Consider the following 22266-nt stretch of genomic DNA (forward strand, 5'->3'; position numbering starts at 1 on the left):
CTACTGAGCTCAGCCACGCTCTGTGTACCATGTCCTATGCGCCTCAGTTTCCCACTTCCCAATGAGTGGCCATGCCTTCCTGAAAGTGTGATGTTTAGGGCATGAATTTGGGTCATGGGGTGGAAGGGCTGGGCCATCACCTTGGGGACAGAGTGTTAAGTCATGGCTTGTTGGTGGCACCTAGAAGGACCACCATGCGTTGGATCTGGACCTGATTTTCACCCCTGTGATGATCAAAATATACTGAGTGTCTACCAGGGGGCATGGCAGATAGAGGGCGAGAGCACAGAGCCTTCTCCAGGCAAGGTCTCTGGGTTGTAGGAGTGTCTGCCTCAGGTGCTCCAGGGATACGGCCCTCATCTGCCCTGTCCCCATGCCCCGCACTTCTTCACCCTCTCCTCACTCCACACAGGGCAATCCCACTTCCCTGCATCATGGGGTGTGCTCTCCTTGTGATGCTCAGTTTGAGTCTAGTGTCCATCCTAAACCACCAAGGCATCGAGTGCCAAAGTCAGGCTTCTCCCTCACATGAGGACTGAGATGGATAACTTACCCCCAGCTAACAAAAGTGCCATCGAGTACAGAAATCAGTAGCTCCCATTAAAAGAACTTTATGGCTTTCCATTTCAAAGCTTTCACTCACACTTCAGTAGTCAAATGACAGCTGAAAGGATGTTCTTGTAGCAGGAGGCACATGGCACATGATTGGATCTAATGCTGAAAGCACCAAAAACAATGGGCACGATACGATTTAAAAAGGAATCCATCACAAAGTTATAATCATCAGGAACCTGCATACACATAGCAAATGGCAGAACAGCTGATAGTATAAGGAACAATGGCAATTCCATGATCCTGTTGGGAGATACTAATACATCTTTCAGAAGTGGATATCAAGCAGGCTGAACATCACAAAGGATATAGTTCAGTTGAAAATTACAGTTAACTAGTACACTTTAATAGTTTTCTGTGAATCCCTCTACCCATTTTAGATTTAAATTTTTAAAAGAATGATCTGATAATAGTGAAAAGGTGGCAAAAATGGCAACGATATTACCAATCCAAAAATATAGCTTTTTGGATTAACTGTATTTCTTGATGATAATGTACTTAAATAAGTAGTTTAAAAATCAGTGGTAAATTATCACCAAATTAGTAAACAATTGACCACAAAAAGTAGTAATATATTTAATATTTTAGCAAGAAATTTCAGGTTTATTTGAGGAAGTCCTTCAGGCTATCTCTTCTGCCATATTTTGGGAATAGATGCCAAGAGTCACTTATCTACCAGTTTCTCTTCAATCCATCCCACTTGGTCTTATCAGATAAAAATACTTATAACAATAATTATATTGTTATGAAAAGATATACTCAATAAAATGTAAATATTCTAACATCCCTTAAATAACTTGAATCTATAGTCTATCACTTTCCCTGCCCCTCCCTTAAACAAAACAAAAACAGACACTGCCTTCCCAGGAGTCCTGGGCAGGGGTGTTTCCGTGGACACTTTCAGCCAGCCAATCCTCAGAACCACTCAGAAAGCACTCACCGTGCTCAGAACAATGGAGGGCTGGGTCCTCTGGTCAGTTAACCCAGAAAGAGTTAGTGAAAATTAATTTGTACTCAGAGATTGAAAAGGTATGTACACAGTCACACTGTATTTGATTTATTGGTAGCAGATTGTCCCTGCTAGCAGATGAATTGGGCAGACAGTGCCAGCGCTGTAAAAAGTATCTCAACACCAGCCACTGAAGAACACAAAAAAGCAAAACGTCCACAAAAAAAAAGTGAAGTAAATGGGTCAGCTGTGTTGTTTAAACATCTTCCGAGTATCTTTGCTTCTTCAATACGGAAGTGAGCATGGCAGATCATGCTAGAAGACACTTAGATATCTTCACATTTTTTCTTCAGCATATTGAGTTCAAATTTCCAGGGTTTGGATGCGACAATAAAAGTACAAAGAACCGTCTAAAACAGACAAGAAAATCAATCATCAGCTTGCATGAAAGAAACAGGAAACAGACAAACAGAAACAGAAAAAGTTACATCTTCAGGTGCCAGGATCTGGTCTGGTGAGGGTGAAAGGGTTGTCTGCAGTGGCCATGCATGCTGTGGTCCATGGGGCTACTGGCCTAGAGCCAGGGGCCAGAGGCAGTCTCACTCACCAGGTCCTTGTCATACTATCCTCTGACCTGAGCAAGGGCAGGAGGCCAGGGGCCAGTAAGCCACTAGAAACCCATCTCCAGCCTTAACACCCTTCACCCAACCATTCCTTTAGCCCACAGAGACCCTATGCTGCATGGTAGATCCAGCAGCTTCTGCCCAGGTGAGGCATCCTAGAGGGCATAGGATCCTTCATGCCACAGGCAAAGGGGGTCAGTCAGCATGTGGCCAGAAGCCAAGATAAAAAGCCCACAGTGGAGAGAGTTGGGGAGAGCTGCATAGGCCTCTTCTGAGAGTCCCACAGACTGAGAGGGCTTCAGGTTCACAGCGACACCTGTGGCTCTCTTCTTTCTGTTAAAGTGTTTACTTAGTCAGAATAAACAAAATGGAACATAACAAAATGGAAGTACTGCTGGACAGCATGAAAGGCAGTTGAGGTTCTACGAGATACAAAGGCTGTGGAATCACAAGGAAGGAGAAAATAGGACCAAGCAGCCAGCTATCCACAGAAGTCATGAAGTACTTAGTTCTGCTTTCCTTGGTGCCTCCAGGCTAGACAGGGATATCCAGGATGAGAGTGAGCCCATGCATGGCAGCAAGGAAGTGGGAAGTGTGGGCTCTGGGTTTATTAGAGGGTTGACTAAGAGCTTAACTTCTGGATCAACCAAGGTAGACAAACAAAACAGGAAACAGAGGAATCGAAAAACTTAATCCTAAAGGACATTTTAGCAATGTATATTTAAAAATCTTTAAAATGTATCAGGGCATTGGAAGAGTAATTCAACTTTTGGAAACTTTGCTTTGTATCTACAAATAGATATAAAGAAAAATATCCTTCACAATACTGTTCATACTAGTTAAAAATTAGAAAAGCTTGAATAGTCAATTCTTGGGGAATGGTTAAATAATACATGAACCATAAAATGAAATCAAATAGTTTCATTACATGATGCTCTCAAACAATTATACAGTTTTAGAAATGCTTAGGTTTTATTATTAAATGAAACTCTAATTTTCATTTAAAATTTCATCTAATGAAATAAATAGAAATGAAAATATAAATATAAAAGAAAAACTAGAACATAGAATAATATATTGGCAGTGGTACACTTTACATGATGTCATTTATGGTTGATTTTAAGCTACTTAATATTTCTTAAAAATTCCAAAATTTCTACCATAATAAATCAGGCCAAGGACTGCTTAAAATAATATCAGGTCTTAAATTTTATGTTCTAAGGAGCCCTTTCTTCTTTTCTAAATTCCAATAAATAAGCCAAAGAAAATAGATGAGGCCAAGCTTAGAAGAGCTCTGTGAACTGGGAAAGAACCTCTCTCCAGGAAGGGCATGGCCAGGTCATAAAGAACTGAGTCCTACCTTCTCCTCATGGGAACTGGCAGGTGAGCAAGTCGGTGAAGTTTATGGAGTGCTGTGTGCTCAATATGGAGAATGGAATCACAAGAGAGTGAACTGCCCCCAACCTTCTCAAACCTTGAAGACATCCTTCATTTTTACTGTCTCATGTTCCCTGGGCAAATTTATTGACAAATTCTGACCGGACCTTTCAAACATCCAGGACCTGAGCATCTGTATGATGAGCTAACCAATAGAATCTCTCCTCTGAACTATTTCAACAGAGCCCTACCTCTCTCTCTTTTTCCACCTTGCCCCTGGGCTGGATTTCCTATGTGTGCCCCTTCAGTTCTGCATTCCAACTGACTTTACCTGGCTCTGTCTTGCAGCACTGACCTCTGCAGACTGTGTTAAGGGTAGCCTTTCCCTCTGGGTTCTGGCTGTGTTTGATAGAGGGGAAAGAGATGCAGGAGATGGGAAGGCAGGAGGAGAATGAGGTCTCGGGTAGCAGTAGATGGGCTGTGTCCTTCCCCCCCAGGCCAAGGTTCTTGTCAGGGGCACTGAGCTTGCACCAGGGAAAAGGACATGAAAACAAGTTGTGGAAGTGGAAACCTGGATGACCACTGGGAATATAAAAATATCTAAATCTCATTAGAAATCAGGAAAATGCAAAATGAAATGAGGAGGAGGAGGAAAAATTTTGTTTACGTCAGGTTGGAAAAAATGTAAGACTCCTAATACCCAGTGCAGGTAAGGTTGCAGGGAAATGAGCAGTCACATACAGCACTGATGAGAGAGATGCAGGAGCAGCCACTTTGGAGTAAAATGGAAGTTGTGTGTTCTGTGTGGCCTATCACAGTAAAGCTGAAGTTGGTTCATGTCCTAGAATATGGCAGGTCCACTGCCAAGATCCTCCCTGGAGAAATTCTTAGTTGGTCACTGCATTGTTGCTAGAAGTGAGAAATTGAAAAGTGTCCAAAATAGGGAAATATATTATACAATATAATATAGCCTTATAATAGCTCAATATATACAACGAAAGGAACAATTTTTCTGCCGTTTTCTATATACATCAAGGGGCCCAAGAAATCATTAGGTATAAATAAATAACAGATTGTACCAACATGAATAAACCTCTAGACATTTTGTTGAATTAAAAACCACAAAAGTTCCAAAATGTATGTGAATTTTGAAAAACACCTAAAACTCTATATATGTAATGTGATGGTTTGAGGCTCTATGTATGCCAGAAAAGTATGTTCTTAAAGTTGGTCCAGTCCTATGGGTATGGACCTATTACAGGTCTGGACATTTGGTGCACAGGATCTTAAGTCAGGATGTGATTCAGCTCACTCAGGGTGGGTCTTAAACCTCTTACTGGAGTCCTTTTTTTAAGAGAATGAAATTAAGATGAAGAGAGAAAGCCATGGAAAAGGGAGAGAACAGCAGATGCTGCCATGTGCCCTGTCACGTGGCAGAGAAGTCCAGGATTGTCAGTTCACTGGTCTTCAGGAAGAAAACGTTAACTTGATGATGCCTAGATTTGGACGTTTTCACAGCTTTGAAACTGTAAGCTTTTATGCTAATAAATTCCTACTGGTAAAAGCCAACCCATTTTATGGTATTTGCTATCAGCAGCTTCACAAACTCTAACACATGGATAAAGGTTCTAAAACATGGAAAAGTACATTATCTGCCAAATGTAGAATAGTAGTTATCTCTGAGAGAGGGATGTGAATGGATGTGTCACATTTTACTCCTTAAAATAAATATTTATAATTAACGTGATAAAATAATAACGGTTGTAAAATGCCCAGGTACATGGACATTCGATGTCTTCTTCTTGGTCTTTACCGGGATTTCTTATTTAATTTTAAAAACTATTTCTAGTTGTTTATAACAAGAGTTAACTCTGTCATTATACCCATCCACTTACATTTTGGCATGCTGATATGGTACCTCTATTCAGCAAAGTATGAAGATATTTTTCTTGCATTTTTTTCAAGCATGTACTTGGTAATTTTGACAACTAAGCATCTGTGATTATTTATGCTTAGCCACATCTTGTGCCAGCTTTAGTTATATAACAAATTTGTGAAGAAAAACACACAAGGCTCAAAAATAAGCGTGTAAGGATTTTCATCATTGCTTAATTTATGAAAGAGAAAAGTAGGAAGTGGATCATCAAGACAAATTCTACAAGATGAAAAAAGATGTTGAACCAAATACACATAGTTCCTTAGCAGTTATGCTTTAAAAAAAAAGAAAAAGGACATATTTGTTTATGGACATTTAAAGGAAAATTGCCCTGTGGATTTATTTCCACACAAGTGATCCCAGCAGTACCTCCTGTGAAAGGGAGGGGAGGTGGGACATCTTCAAGGCACCAGTAGGGTATGCCATCACTTCTAGCACATATTTAAATGATCACATATTTTTATAAAATACTTGTGTGCATTTAAAATAATTACATTAAATCAACCATATTCTTATTAGTCAAATGTGATGAGAGTAAGGAATGTTTGAATAGGGCCAAGAGATGAGGTGGCCCCTTTGTGACAGCCCGTATCTGGGTGCAAGACCTGGCAGCACCCCCACCCAGTTGGGACTGTTTCTTATATCTGAAGTGAAGAAGCAGAACACTGAACACATGAGACTACACTGAGCACGGGGGGTAACTGGGCTAGGGTGTCTTGGGACCACCCCAAAGCCTCCTGGGTCTTTATTTTCATGCCCTCTTCACGCCGTTGGTGGGGATGGCCGAAAGCATGGCACTCGTCTCTGGGTAAATGAGATGGACGGCTGTTTACTGGGAACAGATACTCACTGCCCGCGGAGAGGGTGCATACCTGGGGCTGCACTCTGGGGCAGTGGAACAAGCGGGGCTGTGGGAAGCAAGCGTCATAGTGACAAGTGGGCTAGATGACCCTTGCCTGGCCTGGGAGGATGTGACTGGCTTGTTTGAATAATTCCTTGTGCTGGCAGGGACCGAAGCCCTCTGCTCAGGGATAAGCAGGAATTGCACTTACCTGGTTCCCTTAATAAGGGAGATTATGTGGCTAGGGCACCTTATCTGTGGGAACAGAGTGGGTAGGGGACTTGCAATTAGACCATCTGAGGCTTTCCTGACTTTACCAGATGTCAAGGAGGTACTTAAGATCGAATCCTAATTTAAGGGTTACCCTGAAGACTTCAATGCAGCTGACCTGTTGGAATCAATGAGAGTTTCTTCTAACATGCCCTGCTTCAAAGAGATTGCAAGCTTGTGCAATCCCAGCCCTGACAGGTTCCCTCTTTCAAGGACATCAGTGGGGGGAAAGTCACAGCTTGTCTTCTCCTAAGTCAGCACCCATGGGTGAAAAGTGTCTCAGATTTTAGAAAAATTTCATGCATTAGGATTACCTTCCTGAAGCCTGCAACTTCCAGGTAGTTCCTAAGTCACGGAAGTCCTGAAATTCAGAGGGGCCAGCCTCTCCAAGCACATAAATTAGTTCCATCTTCCTATCCCATATTATTGATACCCCTTTGCAACATGAAAAAATTAGAATGGGCATAGCTTAAATGCCCCTAAAGATTGGGAGAAGGAAGGGTTGTAGCAGAGAAGATAGGATTAAACAAATGAGTATGACTGCTGAATCATTATATTGATATTTCTTTTTAGTCTTCAGTGTTTTGAAGCAGCTAGAAGGAAAAATCTGAAATTGTGCTCCTGCAACCCATACGAAACTGAAATCTATTCTATAACTAGTTGTTATAATGAACTTTGAAATTTATTTCTTTTTTGTATATATGTTAAATTTCACAATTTAAAAATATTGAAATGAAAAGCATCTTGGGTAGACAGTCTACAAAGACTGCTGCCACCAATGCCCTCCTTGCCAGGACGTGGCACACACAGAACACGATATAGAAAGGACTCAATGCCCTCCCCTTGTGTTTAGGCTGGCCTTGTGACTTGCCCTGACCAAAGGAATGTGGTGGACATTCTGGAACCTTTCAGCTGAGGTCTTAAGAGGACTGGTGGTCACTTTGGCTTTCTCTCTTGGAAGCTAGTTAAGATGTTTGAATTCCTTGTGACCAGCACGTCATGAGAAAACACAAGCAGAGGGTGATAGAATTCTACTGGTTCACCCAGGGCTTTCCTGAGTGCAGCACCAAAAACTCCACATCCCAGCAAATCCTGGCCCTGAACAAATCAAGACCATGGTCACCCACCACTTTGCCCCATGGAATGGCCCTGAACAAAATTGAAAAGACATCTGCTCCCATCCCACCCCCAGCCATGTCAGTCACCCCAGCCAAGGCACCAGATGTGGGAGGAAAGAAGCCAACATGGAATGTTCCTGCGCCAGCAGACAGCACAGGGGCTGACCCAATCGCACAGCAGAACCCACCCCAGGTTGAGGAAGAGTGAGAAATAATGAGCTGTGGTTGCTTTAAGCCACTAACTGTGAGTGTGGGAGGGGTGGTGATTGGAGCAGCAGTAGATAATAGAAAAAGTGCTGCAGGTCTAGAACCTGGCATCTGCAGTCTGGAATATGAAGGAAACTAGAAAAGCAAAGCAGGGTTGGTCCCATCACTTTTTCTCATCTAGTACATGGAACCTAGTTGGGTCATTGCTCCCTGTTCGCTTCGGCCACATACCTTTTGCATTGTGGGATCCTGTTGAAATAAGCAGTTTTCATTTTCCCCAGAAATTTTCTTGCACATTGTTCGGGCAATTTTGGCTTCAATGTAGTATTCCAAACTATCTGTGACCTGTTGGTGAGTCATTAAGAAATTAGAGTTAAAAAAAGGCTGTATACCGTGTCCATTGCCACACTGATAAATAAACATGGCACTGGCTGCTTACGACAAAGAAAATTGACCTCTCCTCCCTTGACCCCTCTCTCTGCCACAATGTCCCTTGACAGAAGTTTTAGGGTTCTGTGGGCTTCTTACCTTGATAATTGTCTGTGTGTGTCACATTCACCCACAGTTAAAGTCATGGTCCTCACGCTTAGTGGATAACAGAATCACCTGGAAGTCTTATTAAAACATAGGATCCCAGGTCCCTCCTCCATTATTCTTATTCAGGACAAATATTGTATGACCTCACTGACATGAAATAATTAGAATAAGCAAACTCATAGAGTCAGAATCTAGAATAGAGGTTACCAGGGAGTAGGGTAGGGGTGGGGAAAGGGGCCCCTTGGGTCTAGGCTGAGAGACAGGAAGTCAGAGATCTGAGGCATGAGGAAGACTCAACGTGCTGCTGTTGAATCAAAGACAGAGTCTGTGAAGAGGAGTGTGGGGACCTCTAAGAATCGGGAGTGGCCTTCAGCTGACAGCTGGCAAGGAAAATAGGGACATCAGTCCTGCCCCTACAAATAATTGAATTCTGCCAACATCAAGGCTCGGCTTTAAAATGTGGGGTTTTTTTTGTCTCTAGAGTCTCTAGACAAAGTCCAGTGCAGCTAACAACTGGTTTGAGCCTTGAGATGCCCTCAGCAGGGAACCAGCCACTATATACAAAATTGTGAGCTAAACAGTGGAAGCTGTTTTAATATTCTAATTTTGCAGGAATTTGTTATGCAACATAAGAAATGAATGCAATGGGCTTGAAGAAACCTTCCCGAGAAGTTATAACCAGTGGTGTATATACCAATTAATATTCAATAAATATTGTACCAACAATTCGTGGTCAAAGGACAAACCACTTAGCAGATGATATTCAGAAAAAAATTACTCACTGCATGGAGAACAATAAAGCTGGGTTCTCTTCTTTATCCAAAAGGATAAAGCAATATTTTGTTTTAAATTTGCTTTTGTTTTAAAGCAAATATTGATGATCTTTGTGAATCTCAGTTCATGAAGAATAATGAAAAAAATGAAAAAAATTTGATTATATCAAAATTAAGAGTTTATCTTCAAAAAAGGAGAGCATGGACAAAGTTAATAGATAGGTGATTGGGAGAAGGTATTTGCAGTGTCTAAAACCAACAAAAGATGCTAGCTAGTGTACACAAAAACTTCTGTAATGAAGATAGGGACCTCAAGAGAAAAGTAACATATGGTCAGTTCACAGATGAGAAAACCCAAAATGCTAACAAACATTCACAGAGATATTCAAACTGAAACTTAAAGAAATATGGATTAAGTCAATAGTTTTTCAATCTATACAGTTCAGAAATTGAAAGAAAAGAGAAAACTGCCAAGTGTTGGTGGAGAAGGAAGGATTCAAAAACTTTTGGGTAATTTTATGGTATATGAGCAAGTTAAATAATATATGCCCTTGGAACTAGCATTCCCACTCTTGGGAACATCCCAGAGAAATTTTCAGCAGGTCTGTAAGGGTGTACACACGGATGTTCATAGAGAAGTGCTTGTGATAGCAGGAAAGCTGAGCGCAAGTGGGTATTCGCTACTTGGGAACTGCACATCATAGAATACTATGGAGCAGCTAAGAAATAAAAAACTACATGTTTTCACAACAATGTGGCCAGCTTCAAAGCGTAGGGCTAACTGGGAAACAAAGTTTCCAGTTTATCTTCTCCTTTTCTCTCTAGCTCAAACTCAAGTAAAGATTCTGCTTCTGCCCTCCTTATCAAGGCATGGAACTGTGCTAAACATTGCAGACATGGGAATAGGCAAAACAGAAAAGATAAAAGCCAAAAATGATCGTTTTGGAAAAAGAGTGAAAACTATTTTAAGAACTATGTGTCAGGTTTGGGAAAAAATCAGACCTTATAGGATCAAAACTATAACCCTTAAAATTAATGCCAGATGTAATTAAGAAGCACATGTCACATTTAGTCATAGTGTTCTTATATCGCCTTTATAATAACTTTTCAGCATTTTTTCTGTCTTTCATAAAATTGATATTTTTAAGAGGTCCTACAGAATGCCTCAGTGTTACTTGTGGTTAGATTTGGGGTATGCATTTTGGGCAAGAAACTACAGAGGTAGTGCCGCATCCTCCTCAGCCCATCATTTCAGTGGGCATGAGATGGAAAGGCTGAGAGCTTGGAAGACATGCACCTCCCTCCCCTAGATTCCCTGACTATAAATGTATGTTTTTGCTTTGTAAGGAATAAGTAATCCCTCAGGGCTAGTTCCCTGACAATATGGCCATTGCACTCTGGATGAAGTTTTCCCTGAATTTATTACTGGGTGGCTGCAAAACGTGGCTTTATAGTCAAGTCCCTTCAACATCTAGTCGCAGGTATGTTCTGTGTCTTTACACAAGGAGCATGCAAGGTCAGCAAGGCCTTTCTGTGTCCCAGCTCCCTTCTTCCAGGCTAGCTGGACTCATGATTTTCTTTTTTGTTTGCTTGTTCACTGTGTTATAACCCATCCCTGACGTTGTTCATTTTGATGCTCCAAACTGTCCCAAACTTGGCCCCCCAGACCCCCTTCCAGCTGCCTTCTGAGCCCTTACCTAGACTTTTTTCTACCAATTTTTTTTTACCAGTTTTCTTTTACCAATGTTAAATTAGTTTAATGGATGTCCCCTACTCCAGGTGAATCTCAAAATAGCAATGCATCCTATAAATATAATTTTTTTAAAAAAACGTGTAACATAGAATTAACATTACTTTTAGCTAAAGGCATCCCATGGCTGTGTTTTCCATTCCCCCTTTCAATAGCCATCAGTGGGTAGGGCTTCTCTCCACCCCTGGCTGACGATCTGAAACCAAAGAGCCCACGTGCACCAACCTGCTCCTGAGACTTGAGAATCTTCACCACGCGGAAATAGTACTTGTCCTGGCTGGCCTTGTTGTACTCCTTCATGGCGAACCAGAGCGCCTGCTGCACATACACGTAGCTTTCGGGGATGTCTTGGAATTCCCTCACCACCTTGGGTGAGCCCCAGGCTTGCACGCTTCTGGGCGCCAGTGCCGTAGCAGCCACCACAAGCAGCAAGGTCTGACAGGGTCTGGCCATGGCTCCTCAGCCAAGGGGGCACAGGTCCAAGTCCTGCTGTCTTGCCAGGGCGGGGGCTGACCGTGTGTGAGTGGGCTCAGGCTGCCTCTGCTGGGCCCACAGCTCCTCTTAGCACTGCTGGGGTTGGAAAGGAGTGAGGTTCTCTTACAATGGTCTTTTCTTTCTTTCCCCCAAGAGAAGCCAACTGAGAAATCCGCAGTTACAGCTCAGTCCATGTGCTCTGCTTGGACTTTTCCTTTCTGGAAGGATTCATATCTCCATGTGCTCACACTTGGGAGCTGACGCACAGGTACAAACAGATACACACACACACACAAATACACACACAGGTACAAACCCATGTGCACTCCTATGTGCACACACTAACATATGCATGCACACCCATTCCGTACCATGCTGACCTCTTGTCTCACCTGCACAGGCCACCCCACCCTCAGTGGAGGAGCCTACTTGTGTTAAGTATGGAACAAACACAGGCACCAGATCCTGCAGAAGGACTTCCGCTATAGAACTTGGGTCTTGGAACTCGTCTTACTTTCCCAAAACCTCTCCAAGGTGTGCAGGAAACTCCGCACTTAGCATCCCAAGCCTTCCCACAGACCTCAAAACTGCACCCACCACCTCTGCCCTCTCTGGTCGGGCTCATTGCTAGTAGCCCGAGCCTCTATTACCGAGCATTACTGAGTATTGCCAGGCCCTCTGATAAGCACCTCCCATGTTTTGTCTCATTTAATCATTGCCACCTCCCACAGGGACCATAGAATTAGCCAAACCCCTTTGTGGGAGAAAAATGAGGCTCCTAAAGAATCAAGTAAATGCCTGAGGCTACTTCCTTGCTTGAAGGGGTCTCCAGGTTTTAATTCTGTACCTGCCCTCACAGATCCCTCTACTCCCTCTTCAATCTACTGGGCATGTATGGATGGATGGCAACTTGCAATGAGCATTTGCTTCTGAGGAGACTCCACTCTGCTGTAGAAGAAATTGGGGTCATTTGTAAGATATCAGTGAAGTCCTTAGGATGTGTTAATTCAAGATGATGAATGAGCAAATAGCTTGAGAGAGATGGGCAGAATTTGTGTTATGTTAACTAAAATTAAGTGGTCAGTAAAGCAGATAGAGGATGTACACAGAACATGATGACAAAACTGAGAGACAACTGATATTCATCACTGACTATCCATGAGCCCCCGACAGCACAGACTAGCCATGAAGTCTTCATTTGGCTGCCCACAGGTGACATCATTCCATCCCTAAGTTTCTCCTACCCCAGGTAAGGCAAATAAAGCCCAAGTAGTACAGGAGACTTATCTATGAGCAACAGCTATGGATGGGCAGACTTGCCCTCGTCTCTTCTGCAGGATAAGGTCTCAGCACCTTCAGTCTGGGGCTGAGCTCCCTGCCTGCACTTGTGACCACACTATCAATGTGAAGGTTGTGCCAGCAGGGAGAGACAGGCGGGCACTCTGAAGGACCCCAGGGTCCAGGTATGTGGTCCTTCCACCTCCATCCCACATGTACCCAGAGCTTAACCTGCTTTCTTTCCTTGCTTCTTGTGCTATGTTTTCAATTGATTTAATGAATGGTGGGATTCGGGCATCCACTGTGCTCTGGGATCCCTTCTGCTCCCTGACCTGGAATGGCTAGCCTGAGCATATATATGGAAGCAACTCAGGGATGGAGTGATTTCTTATCAGACACGGCTGCACCCAGACTCACCTCAAAAGTCCTGACTCTCCAGGTCCCTGAAGGCTCCTCTTCCTTCTTGAGTACTGGAGCTGCTTGCCTCCTCCAACCTCCGGCCACGGTTGGTGCCCAGTGTGCCCAGTTCATGCCCTGCCCCTGACCAGGGATTCAGAGCTCTGGGCTCCTTTTACTCTCTGACTACAGCCCCCACGGGTGACCACACCTAGAGTCCCTTTGTGAGGTAACCCAGTGCTTCTGACACTGCTCAGGTGAGGGGTTTCTGGCAGGAATACTGCCATCCCCAGACATCTTCAGTATAGGAGAACCACCAGGGTCTCCCTCAATGTGGAGGCCCTTGGCATTTTTGTTCCACACCTCTTAATGGAGTCATCTCTGGTTTTGTAGTGAACCAGTGGGAAGCAAAAACACCTCCATGCCCTTTTCCATCAGGCACTGCTATGTGACCCCATGGTCTGGGAGGAAGGATGAGGCATCAAACAGCCAGACTCAGGGAATCTGGGACCCAGAGGCCCCCAGGAGGGGAGGCAGTCAGGGGTGCCTCATGCCTGGGGTGGCATGAGGAGGCCCTTCCAGGGAGTCAAAAGGTGTCAGCTGGCAACAGCCCAAACTGTTGAATGAATGAAGGAGTGAAGGAGTTGAGTGAGTGAATGAAAGAATGGACTTATCTTCCCCATCTTTAAACTTGTCCGGGTAAGGACTCCTGTCTCTGCTTACTTCCCTCTTGTTGGAGTTCCCTATTTGTGGTCCTTGGGTCACTGCCCAAGCCAGGGATTTTATAGTCCATAGTTAGAAATAGGTACATTTTCTCCCAAATATCCCTCTAGTATTAACTCCTTGTATTAGTGTCATACATTTGTTCTAGTTCATGAAAGAACTTTTTAATTTTTAAACTGTTGATCACAGACACCAGAAGATTCACTGTGCTGTATATTCTGATGTTTTCACCTCTACCCTTCCTTCTGGTGACATATATGGCTCTAAACTACCCCTCTCTACCACATTCACTCACAATTGAGCACTGTTAATTATACTCACAATAACATACTACGGTCACCTCTGTTTCCAAACATTTAAGTTCACCCTGGTTAAACATTCTGTACATATTAAACAACCATTCCCCATTCTCTAGTCTCATTCTATCCCCTGCTAACCTATATTCTAGATTTTATGTCTATAAATTTGCATATTATAATTAGTTCATATTAATGAAATCATACAATATTTGTTCTTTTGTGTCTGACTTATTTCACTCAACATAATGTCCTCAAGTTTCATCCATGTTGTTGTGTGCTTCGGGACTTCATTCCTTCTTACTGCTGAGTAATATGCCATCATATGTATATACCACATTTTGTATATTCATTCATCTGTTGATGGACACTTGGTTTGTTTCTAACTTTCGGCAATTCTGAATAATGCCACTGTGAACATCGGTCTGCAAGGGTCTGTTCACGTCCCTGATTTCAGGTCTTCTGGGAATATAACAATAGCAGGATTGCTAGATTATAAGGCAACTCAATACTTAGCTTTCTGAGGAACAGCCTGTACTAGTTTGAAGCTGTTATGTATCCCAGGAAAAGCCATGTTCTTTTAATCCATCCCTGTGGGTGCAGACCTATTGTGGGTGGGACCTTTTGATTAGGTTATTTCAATTGAGATGTGACCCACCCCACTCGAGGTGGGTCTTAATCTTTTCACTGGAGTCCTTTGTGAAAAGATAAAACAGAAGAAAAGAGGTGAGACCCAGAGACCTCAAAGAAAAGCTCTTGGAGAGCATGAAGAGAGGGTCCACAGAAGCCCAGAGGGAAATCCACTAAAGCCAGAAGCTGAAAACAATGAAACCCTGAAGAGAAGGACCAGTAGACACTGACCTTCCCGTGTGACAAGTATGCTAGATGCCTGCAGACTTTCTTCAGGGTTTTGTGTGTGTGTGTGTGTGTGTGTGTGTGTGCATGTGGGTGTGGGTGCGCCTAATTGCTCTAGCTAGAACTTCTAGCATAAAATTGAATAACAGTGGTACAGTGGGCATCCTTGTCTTGCTCCCAATCAAAGAGGGAAAGCTTTCAATCTTTCACCATTGAATACAATGTTTTCTGTGGGGTTTTAATATGTGCCCTTTATCATGTTGAGGATATTTCCTTTGATTCCTGCCTTTCAAATTGCTTTTATTAAGAAAGGATGCTGGATTTTGTCAAAGGTCTTCTCTGCATTAATCAGATGATCATGTCGTTTTTCCCTTTCAATTTGTTGATGAGGTATATTACATTAATTGACTTTGTGTTGCACCAACCTTGCATACCTGAAAAAAAACCCACTTTGTCATGGTGTATAGTTCTTTTACTGTGCTGTTGGATTTTATTTGCAAGTATTTTGTTTAGGATTTTTGTACCTATATTCATTAGAGCAATTGGTCAGTGGTTTCCTGTAGTATCCTTACAGGCTTCAGTATTAGGGTTGTGCTTCATAGAATTAGTTAGGTAGTATTACCTCTTCTTCAAATTTTGGAAAAGTTTGAGCAAGAATCATGTTAATTCTTCTTGGCATGCTGGCTAAAATTCGCTGGTGAAGCCATCTGGGCTTTTCTTTATTGGAAGATTTTTGATGAATGATTCAATCTCTTTCCTTGTGATTGCTTTGTTGAAGTCGTCTGTTTCTTCAAGAGTCAGTGTAGGTTGTTCGTGTGTTTCTAGGAAATTTTCCATTTCATCCAAATTGTCCAGCTCTATTTATTTGGGGTCTGTGGTAATGACCCTCCCCCCATTTCTGATTTCGTGTATTTGCATCTTCTCTTTTTTGTGTTTTTGTCAATCTTGTTAGGAATTTGCTGATTTTATTGATCTTCTCAAAGAACCAGGTTTTGGTTTTATTGATTTTCCCCATCATTTTTTTTATTCTCCATTTCATTTATTTCCTGTCTAATTTTTATTATTTATTTCCTTCTGCTTGCGATGGAATTAGTTTTCTGTTTTTCTTCTTGTTTCTCCAGTCGTTCAGTTAGGTCTTTGTTTTAGCTCTTTCTTCCTTTTTAATGTAGGCATTTTGGGTTATAAATTTCCCTCTCAGCACTGCCTTTGCTGCATCCCATAAGTTTTGGTATGTTTTATTCTTGTTTTTGCCTGTCTCAAGATATTTACTGATTTTTCCTGCATTTTCTTTTTGACCCTTTGGTTGTTTAAGAGGATGTTTTTCAACCTCTGTAGATTTGTGAAGCTTTTGCTTCTCCATTTGTTATTCATTTCCAGGTTCATTTTATTATGATCAAAGGAAATGCTTTATATAATTTCAATCCTTTTAAATTTATTAGGATCTATTTTGTGTCCCAGCATGTAGTCTATCCTGGAGAATGTTCCATGAGCACTTGAGAAGAATGTATATACTGCTGTTTTGTGGTGCAATGTTCTATATATGTCTGTTAGATCTAGTTCATTTATTATATTAATTAGGTTCTGTCTGTCCTTACTGATCCTCTGTTTGGATCTTCTATCTATTGAAGAGAACGTTGTATTCAAGCCTCCCACTGTTATTGTAAAGATGTCTACTACTCCTTCAGTTTTGACAGTACTTGCCTCATACTTTGGTTCACCTTGATTAGTTGCATAAATACTTATGATTTTTATTTCCTTTTGGTAAATTATGCCTTTTATTAATATGTAGTGTCCTTTGTCTCATAATATTTTTTCAATTAAAGTCTATTTTGTCTGATGTTAATATAACTACCCCAGCTTTTTTTGATTACTGCTTATATGGAATATCTTTACCATCCTTTCACTATCAACCTACTTGTGTCTTTGGGTCTAAAATGAATGTCTTGTAAATAGCACATGGTCGGATCATAGTTTTTAATCCATTCTGCCAATCTGTGTGTTTTGGTTGGGAAGTTTATTCCATAGCATTCAATGTTAGTATTGTAAAACCATCCTCGGACCATGGGAGAGATGTTTAGTTGGTGCAAAATTTATATTTCGGGTAGCACATTACCTAATTTAACTTGTCTGGTCAGTTTATTTGAAAACCATAAGTACATGGAATCTTGAATAGAGTGTGAGATCTTGTTGGTTTGTCCAGGTTAGTGTGATGCCTCGAAATATCCCAAAGTAATTTGGGCAGTGAATAAACAAATATTTGCGAAGTCCCCTTGGGGGACAGGGGAGAAAGAAGGAAATATTCACCTTTGTCATTTGGACAATTTCTGATATTCTCATAAGCAGTGCAGACAACCAAATCAATAGGCTGAACACTTGATCTTGGGGTTCACTCTTATGAAACTTATTCCTGCAAAGGATAGGCTAAGTCCACTTAAAATTATGCCAAAGAATCACCACCAGAGAGCCTCTTTTGTTGCTCATATGTGGTCTCTCTCTCTCTAAACCAACTTGGCAAGTGAACTCAGTGCCCTACCCCCTACATTGAACATGACTCCCAGGGGTATAAATCTCCCTTGCTTTGTGGGACAGAACTCCCAGGATTCACTAGGACCCATCATCATGGGATTGAGAGAAGTTTCTTGACCAAAAGGGGGAAGAGAGAAATGAGATAAAATAAAATTTCACTGGCTGAGAGATTTCAGAGTTGATAGGTTATCCTTACGGTTTTTCTTATGCATTATATAGATATTCCTTTTTAGTTTATGTTGTATTGGAGTGGCTGGAGGGAAGCACCTGAAACTGTTGAGCTGTGTTCCAGTAGCCTTGATTCTTGAAGACGATTGTAAAATAATATAACTTTTACAGTGTAGTTGTGTGATTGTGAAAATCTTGTGTCTAATGTTCCTTTTATCCAGAATATGGACAGATGAGTGCAAAAAATATGGATAAAAATAAATAAATAATAGTAGGGATAAGGGGTAAAATGAATTGGGTAGATTGAAATACAAATGGTCAATGAGAGGAAAGGGTAAGGGATGTGGGATGTACTGATTTTTTTCTTTTTATTTCTTTTTCTGGAGTGATGCAAATGTTCTAAAAATGATCATGGTGATGAATTAAGTGATGATACAGTAAGCCATTGACTATACACCATGTATGGGATGTATATGTGTGAAGATTTGTCAATAAAGATATTTTAAAAATAAAATATGAACCAACTGTAAACAAAAGCAAAATCAAACGAACAAAAAAGCCATCCTTACTTCAACCATTTTATTCTTCGGCTTTTGTCAATCTTTTATTTTTCTCTCTTTTTATCCTTTCAGTTACCCTTAATAATGATCATTAATTCTATATTCTCCTGAAAACATCTCTCTCCTGTCTTTATTTTCCACCAGCAAAACTCCCTTTAGTATTTCTTGCAGGACAGCTCTCTTGCTAACAAGCTCTCTCAGCTTTTGTTTATCTGTGAATATTTTTAGCTCTCATTCATTTTGAAGGGCTGATTTGCTAGATAAAGAATTTTTGGCTGGTAATTTTTCACTTTCCGTATTGGAATTATATCATACCACTTGCCTTATCACCTCCATAATGCCTGCCTGAAGAGAAGTCAGCACTGAGCCTTATGTGGCTTCCCTGTATGTGGTGAATTGCTCTTCTCTTGCTGCTGTCAAGGTTCTCTCCTTGACTATTCAGTGGGTCTATTCAGATTTATTCTATTTGGAGTATATTGGCTTCTTGGATTTGGATATTTATATCTTTTATAAGGGTTGGGAAATTTTCAGCCACTATGCCCTCAAATATTCTTTATGGTCTTTTACTCATCTCTTCTCTTTCTGAGACCCATATAATGTTTATCTTTGTGTTCTTCATGTTATCAATAATCTCCCTGAGACCAAGCCCAAATTCTTCCATATTTTTCCCCACTGTTCTTTTGCATGCTTGAGTTTGGTTGCTCCGTCTTCTAGTTTGCTGATTCTTTGTTCTGCGCCTTCAAATTTGCTTTTGTGTGTCTGTAGTATATCTTTAATTTCATCTATAATATCTTTCATTTCCATAAGATCTGCTATTTTTCTACATATTTTTACAAATTCTTCTTTATGGTCTCCCAGTGTCTTCTTAATATCCTTTATTTCTTTAACAATCTCATTGAAGTTATTTAAGAGATTTGTTTAACCATCATTGATTAGTTGTTCCAAATTCTGGTTTTTCTCCAACTTTTTAATTTGATCACTTGACTTGGCCATATCTTCTTGTTTCTTGATGTGTCTTGCGATTTTTTGCTGGTTTCTGAGTATCTGATTATCAGAATAAGATTATCATCAGTGATTAGATTATTTTGAAAGTTAGGTTTTCTTTTGTCTAAAAATTTATTTTTATTGGATTCATGGTGAAAATTTACTTTGGCACTTGATCCTTCGGTATTTCACAGCCAAACCAGGGCCACAGTCCCATGCAGGGGTTCAGACCCATTCCAAAGGGCCCTAGAAAAGGTATTAGGAAAATAGCTCCTCAGACTGCACTTTCCCAAAAGTTGATGCTCTTTGACGACCTATGTCCCACAGCCCTACAAAGATTAAGTTATTTTTTAAATTCTCTGACCCTTCTGTTTCTACAGTGAACAGCAATAAAGGTCTCGTGGTGCTTTGGACTACTGTCCAGAAAGGACCGTGGCTGTGGCTCCCCTTGTTCTATTTCACCAGCCAACAGTTGGGTCAAACCAGTTCCACGTCTCCCACTGCAGCCTGCCAGGCAAGACCCAGGCACACGCGGGGCTGTTGTCCTCAGGCGTGGAGGAAAGGTGCTTGGGACTGCAGTGGAACTGCAGCTTCTCTGTTTGTGGAACTAGTGAGGGGGAAGTGCCCTGGGCTCCTGTGTGGAATGATTCAAGGCTGTGAGATCCAGAGGATCACCCTCTCCAGCCAGCAGCTGGAACGAGATTATATCACATTCCCCACTTTCCCCAAGGGGAGTCCCTCCCTGTCTCTCCTAGCCCACTGTAGCCAGTGGGATGAGAACTAGATGCACTTGGATCTTCTGGCCTCAGGGGTGGGGGATGGGTGCTGGGTCCCCTGGTGCAGCTCAATCTCTCACCACAGTCTCTGTGTTTGTGGAACCAGTTTGAGCTGCAGGCTCCTGGTCCACTGTATGGAAAGGCTTTAGGCTGCAGAACTGAGAACATTAACTTTGCTGGCCGACAGTTTTCCCAGGACTGTATCACATCTGCCAGCCTTGGGGATGGGGGATATCCGACAGGAACCACAATGGAGATTAGTCTCTTGCCGTGGACTCTCAGTTTGTGTGATTAATGACTCTATGAGCTTTGTGGAAAGGCTCTAGGTTGCGGGACTGAGAGGGTTAACTTCACTGGCCCAAAGTTGGACCAGGACTGCACTGGTCTCCCAAGTCCCAGAACCACTGCTTTGGATAGTTCCTGCCTGTTCTTTAGGTGCTCTTGGTGATGGAGTGATTTTTGCCTGTCCTTATTCCCATCTTCCCAGAAGTCAGGGAGCTTCTTTTTTGAGATTACTATCACTTTACTTAGATTGTCATATTATTCATTCATCATTTTTTTGACATCCTTTTGCTCTTTCTCTGTTTTACTTTATCTCCTTGAGCATATTGAGAATGATTTTTTTAAAGTCTTTGTCTGCTATATCCGAAGTCTGATGTTCTTTGTTGATGGTTTCTTTTTCCTTTGGAATTATTATTCTTTTCTTTCTCATTGTTTGTCTTTTAATCTTTTTTTTGCACACTCTACATTCTACATTTTAACATTTTAAGGTGTTAACTCTGAGATTTAGTCCCTGGACTATCTGTTCTTTGTGTTTATACCCAGTTATTGATATAGAAATGTCCTTGGGTGCTAGTAGCTAACAAAAACAAATGTAAAAATCACTTTTCGAAGTCTTTGGAAATTAGGTCTGTACTGGTCGATGCTCTCCGTCAGAGTCTAGATCTCCTACCAACAAAATCAGCCTAAAGTGAAAGTGAAGTTCAGGGGCCTCTCCATCTTTTCTGAGCCTGTGTCTTGTCCTGGTCTTCTACCAAACTTGTGCTCGCTTGTGTCCTTAGGAGATCTCCCCTTTACGGGAATTCAGATGCCCCCTCTACTCCTTATGAGTTAGACTTCTTTTCACTCCAATTGCTCTAGTGTACAGGTTAATGCAGGTAATCCTTTTATCCCAGGCTACTTTGACTTAACCGTGTTTACACTGATTTAACTATTCACAAACTGCTTCTGAGAGGATGAGCATGAAGTGTGCTTCTTGTTCATCCTTCGGGCTGCCCCCTTTAGATGGCACCAGCACGTAGGCACCGCTGTATGTTCCTAGGGGTTGCTCCCTCCGAAACAGTACCACGAGGTGTCTCCACATCATGCCCGTGGGGCTGTAGGGGAGAGGTCAGCACAGGCACTGTGAACGTCTCCTACCATTTTTACAGCTGTGCTTTCTTGTTTTGGCACTTACCCAGTTACTGCAACCCTTTAACTGCTTTCTGGAGTTCTGAGGGAGATGGCTTTGCCAGTTTTTGGTAATTTTCTCACAGAGTCTGTGGGGAAATGGAACCCTGGAGCCTCTTACATCCTTATCTTGGTCAACTGAAAGCCTTTTACATAAATTTGTGATACTGTATCTGATTATAGTTTTAGCATAAATCATCAGATGTGAATTTCTGATTCAGAGTATATGATTATTTTTAAAGTTTAAGTACAGATTGCAATTAGTGTTCCAAAAATATTATATTTATTAAATTCTCATCAGAGTGATGGTTTAATACATAATAAAGTGCATTTTATTGTTTTGAAAGTTAGGACAAAATTTTTTTATTGAAAGGTAAAAAATGTTAAAAGCTTGGGATCAGAAAGACCTCTATAAGCATGACATAAAATCCAGGTACTGTGAATAAAAATATTGATAATGGATTATATGAGTTGTCAAAATTTTTTAAAGACTAAACTCCAATAGAAAACATGAATAAAGTTCATAAACACATAGGCCACAGAAAAAAGAAGTTTAAATATCTCTAATAAACATGTGAAAATATTCTTAACCTCCCTTGACAATAAAAATTCAATTTATCCAAAGTTTTTTGTAACGTTTCTCTTATACATTGGGGAAAAATTAAACACAGTGACAATGTCTGGTTGATAAGGCACCTTTGGGTATCTTCAGAAGCGTGGGAATCTGCTGTCCTTTGTTAATAACGATTTAGCAATCTCTGCTAAACATTTAAAAAGTTACATATTCT

The 22266-nt window shown here is 41.3% G+C and overlaps 1 protein-coding gene across 2 annotated transcripts; it reads right to left on the reverse strand.

The window, feature by feature from the left end:
- Positions 1–1642: 1642 nt before the first annotated feature.
- On the reverse strand, positions 1643–13347 carry LOC143684045 (cystatin-13-like). Of its 2 annotated transcripts, none has more exons than XM_077160717.1 (4): positions 13163–13347; positions 11219–11560; positions 8165–8278; positions 1643–1971 (listed from the first exon to the last, which is right to left on the reverse strand). In XM_077160717.1, exons 2-4 carry the CDS (start codon positions 11444–11446, stop codon positions 1888–1890), a joined length of 426 nt encoding a protein of 141 aa, XP_077016832.1. In that variant the 5' UTR covers positions 11447–11560; positions 13163–13347; the 3' UTR covers positions 1643–1887. The 2 variants fall into 2 exon arrangements, with proteins under 2 accessions (XP_077016832.1, XP_077016831.1); XM_077160716.1 differs by having other exon boundaries at positions 11219–11563.
- Between the last annotated feature and the right edge of the window lie 8919 nt (positions 13348–22266).

This window comes from Tamandua tetradactyla, chromosome 1, assembly GCF_023851605.1.
Source record: "Tamandua tetradactyla isolate mTamTet1 chromosome 1, mTamTet1.pri, whole genome shotgun sequence".
NCBI lineage: Eukaryota > Metazoa > Chordata > Mammalia > Pilosa > Myrmecophagidae > Tamandua > Tamandua tetradactyla.

Excerpts from the sequence above, each read along its gene's own strand:
- LOC143684045 (XM_077160717.1), bottom strand. The coding sequence starts at position 11,446 with ATGGCCAGACCCTGTCAGACCTTGCTGCTTGTGGTGGCTGCTACGGCA. Across the intron at positions 8,279-11,218 it reads TTCTCAAGTCTCAGGAGCAG|GTCACAGATAGTTTGGAATA; the intron begins GTTGGTGCACGT and ends ACTCACCAACAG. Across the intron at positions 1,972-8,164 it reads AGGATCCCACAATGCAAAAG|ACGGTTCTTTGTACTTTTAT; the intron begins GTATGTGGCCGA and ends TGTCTGTTTTAG.